We start from the raw sequence: 11107 nt of genomic DNA, 5'->3' as shown, positions 1-11107 counted from the left end.
TGTTTGTTTGTTTGTTTTTAGAGCTGAGGATCAAACCCAGGGCCTTGTGCTTGCTAGGCAAGCGCTCTACCACTGAGCTAAATCTAAATCCCCAACCCAAATTTACTTATTTTACTTTATGTGTGTGAGTATTTTGCTTGAATGCATGTCTGTGCACCACCTGTGTGCTTGGTGCCTGCAGAAGCCATCAGATCCCTAGAACTGGGGTTGTGGACAGCTGTGAGCTGCCTTATGGGTACAGGGAACTGAACCTGGGTCCTCGGCAGGAACGGCAAGTGCTCTTAACCACTGGCTGTCTCTCCAAAATTACTCTTTAAAATAATTAATTAGACCAGTGTAGTGGCACATGCTTTAATCCCATTGCTCAGGAGGCAGAGGCAGGTGGCTCTCTGTGAGTTCAAGGCCAGCCTGGCCTAGATTGTGAGTTCTGGGGCTATGAAGAGAGAGTGCCTCAAAACTAAATAAGTAAATTAGGGGAGAAAGGGTTTGTTTTGACCCTAGCTCCAGGCTATATATATTCCATCACTGCAGGGAAACCTCAGGAGCTCCCAACAGCTGCTCACACAGCATCCAGTGTCCAGAAGCTAAGAGCAATGGGTGCTTGTGCCCCGTCCCTCCCTCCTTTGCATTCAGATCAGGGTCCACCCCCCAGTGCTGCCCACATTTGTGCAGGTGTTCTGGTTAGTCTTTGTCAACTTGACACAAATTAGGTCACCTGGAAGGAGAGCGCCTCACCTGAGGAATTGCCTTCATCAGATGGGCCTAGGGGCATATCTGTTGGGCATTTTCTTGATTGCTGCTATGGAAGGGCCAGGCCCATTGTGGAAGGTGCCATCCCTGGGCAGGTGGTCCTGGGATGTATAAGAAAGCAGACTGGGCAAGCCAGGGTGAGCAAGCCAGTGAGCAGCTCCTCTGCGTGGCCTCTGCTTCAGCTCCTGCCTCCAGATTTCTGCCCTGGCTTCCTTTGATGGTGGGCTGTAACCTGTCAGCCACATAAAACCTTTCCTCCCCAGACTGCTTTTGGTAGTGGTGTTGATCACAGCAAGAGATAGCAAACTACTACAGAAGGCTTTCCCATTCCAGTTAACCCGACTGAGGAGACCCTCACAGGCATGCCCACGGGCCAACCTGACCTCAATAACCGAGACTCCCTCCCATGTGATTCTCGACTCCAGATCCTGCCAAGCTAACCACTGAAATTAACTATCACAGTTATCTGCTCCTCCCCACGGTGCTGGAGTGCAAACCCAGGACGCTGGCATAGCTAAGCAAATAGTTTTACTCCTGAGTGACATCTCCAGCCCTCCCTTCAGCCTCAATAGGTCCTTCTAGCGCATGCGCGGTTCTTCCATGGCCAGGTCTTTGTTCTTGGTGGTTGTGCAGTACCGGGTTAACTTCGTGTGGAAGCATATGCCTGATTGTGGCAAGCGTCCTTTACTGTACAAACCTTGTCCACGAACATATTGAGTCCTCTGAGTTCTGTGGAGCCAGAGGGTTTTGGTATGGATGTCCAGCTGGCTGGGCATTCAAAGCTGATAACTGTTGAGCCAGCATGGTTATGTTGGCCCTGCCACATCCCTACACCAGAAGAGTTTTTGGAGGTCCCCATGTAGTGTGGAGGGCACACTGCGTGGCTGCTGGCCAAGTACAGGGTTCTAAGCCCTGTCTATCCTCAAATAGGGCCAGCCTTTTTTGAGTGCACCCAGCAAAAAAACACCACTTCTAACAACACGTAACACATTGCTAGGCTCCAAGCCAGTGTACCCTGAGGCCTGCTTGTGAGTTTTCCTAGGGTTGCCGGCTAAGAGCCAGTGCCTTGGTCCTAGAGAACGCTGTCAGTACCCGAGAGGAGGCATCCAGCACCTGGGCCAGACAAGAAAAGGATGGTTGTGGTTCACTGACTGAGGCACCACAAGAAAGTGTTATGGGACTTGTCGGGGTCAAGCTGGGAGTAGGTGGCCAAGCAAGGCTCTCACTCTGCTGCTTCTCCCGTAGGGGGCGCCACTGAGCCTGGAGCGGCAGGAAGCGAAGCTTTCTGCTCCCGGCTGCAGAGGCGGCCATGGGTTTGCGGGGCCCCATGCCGCTGGTGGTGGTGCTGCTGGTGTGCGTGGTGCTGGGGAAGTCTGGTGAGCTAAGGAGATGCATCCACCGGACCAGGGGATGATGGGGGAGTATGGGGAACGCGGAGGTCCGCTGAAGCCCACCTTCTCGCCTCCACCCAGGATCCCGTGAGGAAAGCCAGGCGTCAGGTGAGGAAACGCAATCCCTGTTGAGGAACACCTACAGAGGCTGAGCATACAGAGGTCCCTCATCTTTTCCACTCCTGTCCCACAGGTCTCAAGAACACCACAAACAAGCTCCTCTCAGGTGACAGATGGGCACTGTGGAGGGCTGGGGGTCTGCAAACCACGAGGGAAGGCTTCCAGCAGCATCTCAGGATATTGGAGGAAGGGGGTGTATGGTGACGTGGTTCCCCCCAGCCCCTTCCCCACACGGGTACCCTGGGGACGCCATGGGTCTGCCTCAGCAGCTCAGCCAGGTGTCTTATTTGTCTGACCCAGTGCCGTGTGGCCGCCGGAAGGACATCCAGTCACTGATAGTGGGCGGAACAGAATCCGTGCAAGGGCGCTGGCCATGGCAAGCCAGCCTGCGCTGGAAGAAGTCCCACCACTGTGGAGGGAGCCTTCTCAGCCACCGATGGGTGCTCACTGCCGCACACTGCGTTAGAAAGTGAGTCTGGGGTGGCAGGAGCCCCCTAGGGCAGTGATCTTGAACTAACCTCCTGAGCTCCTGAGCTCCAAGTTGAGCAGCAGCTGGTCACAGTCAACTAACCTTCCTCATTGCCCCTGTGGGGAATGCTGTTCTGATTGTTTACTGAAACATTCCCATGTGGGTATGGGTACAATCGTTTGTAGGAAGATGCAGCCTCTTTCCACCTCCCTTTGGAGGAGGAGGCAGATGTTAGGCCCACACCAAGGTTGGCAGGTTAGTTTTGAGGTGGTATAGCCCAGGTTGGCCTTGAACTTTATATATAGCCGAGGATAATTCTCTTGCCTCTACCTCCCGGCATGCTGGGATTACAGGCATGCAGCACCATGCCTGGTCTGTACAATGCTGGGGATCAAACCCTGGAAGTGCACTCTGTCAACTGAGTTACATCCTCAGCCCCATACCAGATGTTTATTCTGCCCAGGCCCCACAGCAGCCCCTCCATCTTCTGAGTCATCTTTGGATTGCACAGGCAGTGTCTTTAGGAAGTGATGAGACCAGTGGAGGCAATGGTCTTCCTGTTCCTCTCAGAGTGTCCAGGAGCAGGGAATCTGGTTATGACCTGTCTAGGCTCTGTTCCTACAAGGGGTCCTTTGACCCAAAAGATGTGGAATGACTAAGGATGAGCAAATAAGTGGTGTTAGCCTCATGGTGTCCCCTCACACAAGGGTCCAGTGGGCTCGGGTGGCCAGCATTCCTCTGGAGGGTCCTGATTACTTTCTTCTTCCCTGCTAGGCACCTTGATCCAGGAAAGTGGAGCGTCCAGCTTGGGCAGCTTACTTCCAAGCCTTCTCTCTGGAACAGGAAGGCCTATTCTGGCCGGTACAGGGTAAAGGACATCATTGTAAACTACAAAGACACAATGAAGTTTCATGACCTGGCCCTGCTGAGGCTGACTTCCTCAGTCACCTATAACAAGGACATCCAGCCCATCTGTGTCCAGCCCTCCACCTTCACGTTCCAGCACTGGCCCAGCTGCTGGGTGGCCGGCTGGGGAGTCCTTGAGGAGAGCATGAGTAAGACAGGGACAGAAGGGGTGGGCATGGGGGGGGTGGGCTATCTCTGTTCCTCAGCAACAGGAGGCCCAAACTCTGGCCTCTGGAGATCTGCAGGTCTCCTGCCTGCCTGCTCGCTCACCATGCTTACAGCTTCCTTCCTTGTTCCCACCTGCCAGGAGCTCCCTCCTCTTCTAGAGAAGGTGTGATCCAGTGGCCGGATTGATATGCAGGAGAGGGGCGCTTAGCCAGGCCCACACTCCCCAGCCAGCCAGGATGGGTGCTCAAGGCCTTCTGGGGAAAGTCTCCTTTACATTGAGATTTACTTTACAGCTCCAAAACGTGGACATGCACAGTGCTCAAGTGTGCAGTTCAGTGGTCAGTAGTGCAGTCACAAAGTAGTGACACTGTCACCACTGTCGGTCAGTCTAACTAGGTGACCCTTCAACACTCTAGCTTCCAAGATCAGGCATATTCAGAGTGGTAAGGCCACAGACTGTCACCACTTCTAATTACAACATTTTTATCATTTCAAAAAGAAAGCCTGCCAGCCTGGGCTGTAGAGCTAGTTCTAGGACATCCAAGGCTACACAAACAAACCCTGTCTCAAAACAAAAAAAAAGCCTCAGCAGCATGGTGGTGTAAATTGAGGGCAGGAAGGTCAGGAGTTCAAGTCTGTCCTTGACTCCATATCCTGGACTACATAGCAAGCTTGAGACCAGCCTGTACTACAGGACTACACATAGCCTTGTCTCAAAAACAAAATGGGAAACCTCATACCCCTCCGTCACGTCTTTCAGCCTCCTCGTTCTCCTAGATTCTGTAGTCCCTGGCAGCCCAGACCTGCTTTCTGTCTCTGTGGATTTGCCAGCTCTGGAACACAATCAGAGAAGGTGGCCTTTTCTGCTGGATTTCTTTCACGTAATTAGTGTCTTCAATGTCGCCCCTATGTGGCGTTTGTGGGTACTGCTTCTCTTTAAATTCTAATTCACATACCATTAAGGAACCACCTAAAGAATATACCGCATTTAGTATGCTCACAATACTCTCAGCCAGAGATCTTCACTCCCACCCAGGTTTTACTCCCCCTTAGCCACTCCCTACAGCCCCTGATAACCACAACCCGGCTTTCTGAGCATGCAGCCTTCATTTTCAGATACTGCCCATAGATGGAAAACAGTTTGTGGTCCTGTGCATCTGGCTTCTTTCACATACCATCCCATCTTTAAGTCATCCTCTTTTCTTTTTCTTTCTTTCTTTAAAAAGAACTATTACTCTGTGTGCATGTGTGTTATATATGTGCTGTATTTGTATGAGTGTGCATGTGTATTGTGTGTATGTGTTGTGTGTGTGTACGTGTTGTGTGTGTGTGTATGAGAGAGAGAGAGAGTGAGAGAGAGAGAGAGAGAGAGAGAGAGAGAGAGAGAGAGAGAGAGAGAGAGAGAGAGAGAGAGAGAGAGAGAGAGAGAAAGCAACTTACAAAAGGAGTTGGTTCTTTTTCTATTAAGTGGATCCTGGGGATTGAACTTGGGTCATCAGGCTTTGCCTTTGCCCACTGAGCCATCTCACCAGCCCTTGCTTCTCTTTCTTACCTAGTTTCTCTGGCTGAGCTTCCAGGGTATAGAGCACAGAAAGGAGGGATCCCCACATCATCATGACTCTTGGAGGGAAAGCACGCTGTCTTTCACTTTGAGTACAATTTAGCTGTGGCTTTGTGGAGGTGGGTTTCCTTTGGATCCTAGCTTGCTTAGTACTATTATCACAAAAGAGCACTGGATTTTTTATTTCTTTGGAGGGGGATGCATCTTCATATGTGAAGATCCATGAGCGTACAAGTGTGCACGCACATTTATACAGAGGCTAGAGGTCAGAATTGAGTGTCTTCCTCAATTGCTCTTCACCTCAGGGTTTGGTTTGGTTTGGTTTGGGTTTGGGTTTGTTTGTTGTTGTTGTTGTTGTTTTGTTTTTGTTTTTGTTTTTTGAGACAGGGTTTCCTGTGTTGTTTTGATGCCTGTCCTGGATCTTGCTCTGTAGACCAGGCTGGCCTCAAACTCACAGAGCCTGGCTCTGCCTCCCTAGTGCTGGGATTAAAGGCGTGTGCCACCAGGGCCCGGCATGCCAGCTCTGCCTTTAATTTGCTCCTCTATCTATTTCCTTAGCTGTCAAAAGAAGTTGTTGGTTTGTGACCTCCTTCTTCATTAACATAAGCATTGGTAGCTATCAGCTTCTTCCTGGAACTGCTTTTGCTGTTTCTCATAAATGTTGTGGCATGTTAATCTTTTTCTTTCTTGTTTTGTTTCTGAGGTAGGGTCTCAAATGGCCCAAGTGGATCCTAAACTTTTTACATACTAGCTGAGAATGGCTTTGAACTTCTGATCCTCTGACCTGATCCTTATTGAGTGCTGAGATTATAAGCATGCTATAACACACCCCATTGTTGTTGTTGTTGTTATTGTTGTTATTGTTGTTGTTGTTTGGGAGGGGTTATGGGGAAGTTTCCATGGTTTCTGAAAAACAAACTGACTTTTGGTCTGTGTAGCCCTGGCTGTCCTAGAACTCACTCTGTAGACCAGACTGGCCTTAGACTCAGAGATCTGCCTGCCTCTACCTCCTAAATGCTGGCATTAAAGGTGTATGCTGCCACCACCCGGATTATTTTTCTTGTTTCTACTGTAGCATGGTGTACTCGAGGCTGGCTGGCCCATGCATTTATGGGCAATTCTCCTTGAAGTAGGGATGCTGAGATTATGGATGCTCAGCTCCACATCTGGCATTCACATGGGTTCTGTGAACTGAACACAAGTGATCAGGCTTGCGGGGAGGGTTGAATTCAGGTTGTCGGTCTCACACTGCAAGTGCTTTTACCCATGAGCCCTCCTATTGGCCCTAGGAGTACTCCTTAAGCATTTATTTTGTGTGTGTGTGTGTGTGTGTGTGTGTGTGTGTACCTGAGTGTGTATATGTGTGTGCACCATGAGCATGTAGGAGCCCACAGAGGTCAGAAGAGGCACCAGATCCCCTGGAAATAGAGTTCCAGGTAGCTGTGAGTCTCCATGTGGGTTCTGGGAACTGAATCTGGATCCTCTGCAAGAGTAGTGAGTGCTCTTAAAAGCTTTCCAGCCCCAACCCTGGGAATTTTGTTTGTTTTGTTTTGTTTTTTGAGACAGGTTTTCTCTGTATAGCTTTGCACCTTTCCTGGAACTCACTCTGTAGCCCAGGCTGTCCTCAAACTCACAAAGATCTGCCTGGTTCTGCCTTCCGAGTGCTGGGATCAAAGGCGTGCGCCACCACCGCCCGGCCCCTGGGAATATTTTTAAGACAGTGTTTTGCTTTGTAGTCTAGGCTGGTCTGAAACTCACAATCCTGTCACCTCAGTGCTGGGATCCTAAGCATGTGACACTATGCCTGTGAATTTGGGGATTTCCATCTTGGATCCTGTATCCCCAAACTATCTCAGCTTCCCTCTCTGCCTGTGCCTGGGCAAAGGAATCTCTCCACTGGGACACTCAGGAGCCAGTCCTTCCAGTGTAGAAGTAGAGGGACTGGGACTCAGGAAGCTTCTACTTATCCACCTATCTACCCATCGGCTCCTTCTGCCACCCTGGATTGTCCATGGGTGATCAGCAGGGGGCACCACCATCACATAGGTGTGCCCTCCCTCCCGCTCCTGCCTTAGAGAGTAGTGGAGACCCTAATACGGTGGTGCCCTGTCTCTGTCCTAACACCCAGAACCGCTGCCACCACCCTACCACCTCCGAGAAGTGCAGGTCATCATCCTAAACAGGAGCAGGTGCCACGAACTGTTCAAGATTACTTCTCTCCACCCCTTTATCAGCAGTGACATGTTTTGTGCTGGTACTGAGGATGGCAGTGCAGACACCTGCAGTGTGAGTATGCCTACCCCTCGAGGAAGCCCAGAGGGCTCTCTCCATGTGTACCATCAACCTGTCCTCAGGGTTCATCCATGCGAAATCACTTACAGCCTTTAATTGCCCAGCCGAAAAACATACCTCTCATTTTCCATTTATAATGTTTTTCTTCATCCCCGACCCTCAGAGGTAGAAACCATGGCTCCACTTTCCTGATGAAGTAGCTGAGGCTCTGCTGTTGCCAGGGGGAGAAAGAAGTAGGATCCTCACCCAGTCTTCTACCCCCCAGTGTCCCCTGTCCCCAGGGCCTCTTCCCCAGCCCCACCTACCAACTCTCAGGCTCACCCATACTGCTCCTCAGGGTGACTCAGGAGGACCCTTGGTCTGCATCATGGACGGTCTCTGGTATCAGATTGGAATCGTGAGCTGGGGAATAGGCTGTGGGCGGCCCAACCTGCCTGGCCTCTACACCAACGTGAGTCAGCACTACAGCTGGATCCAGACCATGATGACCCTCAACAGTGCAGTCAGACCTGATCTGGTGCTACTGCTGCTGTCCCTTACTCTGCTCCAGGCTCCCTGGCTTCTGAGGCCCACCTGAGCTCAGGAAGCTGCAGCTTTGGGGCCAAATCACCAACCACTGCACTCCTCCCAACCCCAAGACATTCATTATTGGGTAAGACATTCTGTTTAACCAGGCTCTTGTCTCCTTTGCCAATAAACTCTTGTGTGTATCTGAGTTAGCACCTTGCAGAACATTATGGAGACCTTGTGACTTTCTGGACACTTCCCTGTGTTCACCTCGAGCAGTCTAGCCCAGGACCCATGATGGCTTGTCTAGGCTTTGGTTGCAGGCAGCAGACCTGTCAGTAGCAGCAGTGTGGACTGGAGACCCAGTTCCCCACTGCTGCCTGCAGGGGCCTTGCAAAGTTCCCCCAGAGCTCTGCTGTGTGAAGCTGGGATTCCTGACTATATGCACAACAGAATTTCAGGACAAACCAGCGTCTAGGGAGAGCTTCCGTTGCTGTGATAAAATGCCACGACCAAGCGGTATGGCACATGCCTTGGATCTCAGCACTAGGGAGGCAGAGGGAGACTGATCTCTGAGTTTGAGGCCAGTCAAGTTCCAGGACAGCCAGGGCTACATGGAGAAACCCTGTCTTGAAAAATCCCCCAACAACAACAACAACAAAGCTACCACAATCAAAAGCAACTTGGAGAGGAAACGGTTTATTCAGCTTACAACTCTCAGGTCATAGTCCATCATTGAAGGAAGTCAGGGCAGGAACTCAAGGCAGGAACATGGAGACAGGAATTGAAACAGAGACCATGGAGGAAGCTTGCTCCTCATGGCTTGCTCAGTCTGCTTTCTTATAAAACCTAGGACCACCCACCTAAGGATGGCACTGCCAAACAGTGAGCTGTACCCTCCCACATCAATCATTAATCAAAACAATACCGCCAGACTGTATACAAGCAAATCTTTTCAAGACAGGCCCTGGCTATCCTGGAACTCCTCCATAGACCAGGCTGGCCTCAAACTCAGAGATCCACCTACCTGCCTCTGCCTCCCAAATGCTGAGATTAAAGGCACCCCTATGCCCAGACAATCTTCTGGAGGCATTTTCTCAGTTAATATTCCTTCTTACCAGATACATCTAGGTTTGTGTCAACTTGACAAAAGCCAACTAGCACAGCCATTAGAAGCAGAGTGGGAGTTTATTAAGGTTTAGCAGAGCTCTATTCGCGGGGTGTCTGAGCTTCATGTCTGTTGCTGGGATAGAATACCCTGCAAGAGCAGCCTTGGGGGAAGACTTACTTGGCTCACAGTTCCAGGTTGTAGTCTCTCATTACAGGGAAGTCAAGGCAGGAACTTGAAACAGCCAGTTACATCCACAGTCAAGACCAAGAGAACGAACCTACACATGCTTGCCAGCACTCAGCCTGCTTTCTCCCTTTTCTGCAGTTCAGAACTCAAACCCAGGAAACGGCACCACCCACTCTTAGGCTGGGTCTTCCTTTGTCAATTAGCATAATCAAGATGATTCCCCTCCAGACCTGCCACCCTGATTTAAACAATCCTCCATTGAAATTTCCTTTCCCCAGCAAGGTAGCGCACACGTTTAATACCAACACTTGGGAGTCAGAGGCAGGTGGATCTCTGTGAGTTCAAGGCCAACCTGGTCTACAAGTCAAGTTCTAGGACAGCCAGGGCTGCACAGAAACCTTGTCTAAAAAAGAAAGGAAGGGAGAAAGTCCCTTCTGAAGTGATTCTACATAGTGTGAAGTTGACAATTAAACTATCCGTCACACAGGCTTGTGACATACTAACTTTAATCCCTGAGCTGGGGAGGCAGAGACAAGAGGCAAGTGGCTCTCTATAAGTCTAATGTGTTCTGGGACAGCCAGGGCTATAGACACACAGAGAGAGACAGAGAGACAGAGACCTTGTCTCAAAAACAACAAACAAAAACTAACCATCACAAGTGTTAATAAAAAGAGAGTGACAAGATAAGACACAGCCAAGTGTGGGTGCAGGATCTTCAAGGAAGACATGGCAGGTGTCTGAGTAATAGCCACATGTGTAATTCTGAGCGGCTCCTGAAACTACAAAAAATTGCTAAGGAACTTCTTCCTCCTTTTTTGCCTCTCTTCTGATTATTATTTTATTTGGTTGGTTGGTTTTGGCTTTTTGAGACAGGGTTTCTCTGTGTGGCCCTGGCCATCCTGGAACTCACTCTGTAGACCAGGTTGGCCTTGAACTCAGAGATTTGCCTTCCTCTGCCTCTGATTAGAGGTGTATGCCACCACCACCCAGCTTATTTTTTAATATGCATTAGTGATTTACCAAAATGTCTATCTGTGCAGCATAATATGCATGTTTGGTGCCTGAGAAATTGCTTCTCTTTCAAAAACTAAATAAAAGACTCAGCAGTGAAGAGCACTGACTGCTCTTCCAGAGGACTCGGGTTCAATTCCCAGCACCCACATGACAGCTCACAGCTGTCTGTAACTCCAGACCTTATGCACTGTTCATTTCTATTCTACTATTCCTGTTTTAAATATCTCTATCTACAAGAAATACTGGCCAAATGTGGTGGCTCAAGGCCTTTAATCTTGGCACTCCAGAGGCAGAAACAGGCCAATGATTGCCATAAGTTCAAGGCCATCTTGGTCTACTTGGTGAGTTAGGAGAGTCAGGGACACAATGAGACCTGGTATCCAAAAAAAAAAAAAAAAAAAAAAAAAAATAGGAGTATGATGTCTCTATATAAGCAACCTTTGCACAGATTTTAATTGGTGACAGGGCTGGAGAGATGGCTCAGTGGTTAAGAGCACTGGCTGTTCTTCCAGAGGTCCTGAGTTCAATTCCCAGCAACCTCATGGTGGCTCACAACCATCTGTAATGAGATTGAGATCTGGCGCCTTCTTCTGGCCTGCAGGAATACATGCAAACAGAACATAGTATACATA

The 11107-nt window shown here is 49.8% G+C and overlaps 1 protein-coding gene across 1 annotated transcript; it reads left to right on the top strand.

The window, feature by feature from the left end:
* Positions 1-2059: 2059 nt before the first annotated feature.
* LOC118588362 (serine protease 41-like) lies at positions 2060-8234 on the top strand. Its single transcript, XM_036194633.1, has 7 exons — positions 2060-2126; positions 2223-2249; positions 2335-2367; positions 2562-2730; positions 3505-3785; positions 7494-7651; positions 7995-8234. The coding sequence occupies exons 1-7, from the start codon at positions 2060-2062 to the stop codon at positions 8232-8234; spliced, it is 975 nt and encodes a 324-aa protein (XP_036050526.1).
* Positions 8235-11107: the final 2873 nt, after the last annotated feature.

This window comes from Onychomys torridus, chromosome 8, assembly GCF_903995425.1.
Source record: "Onychomys torridus chromosome 8, mOncTor1.1, whole genome shotgun sequence".
NCBI lineage: Eukaryota > Metazoa > Chordata > Mammalia > Rodentia > Cricetidae > Onychomys > Onychomys torridus.
Note: the sequence above shows the minus strand (reverse complement) of the source record. Positions and strands in the feature narration are given on the sequence as shown.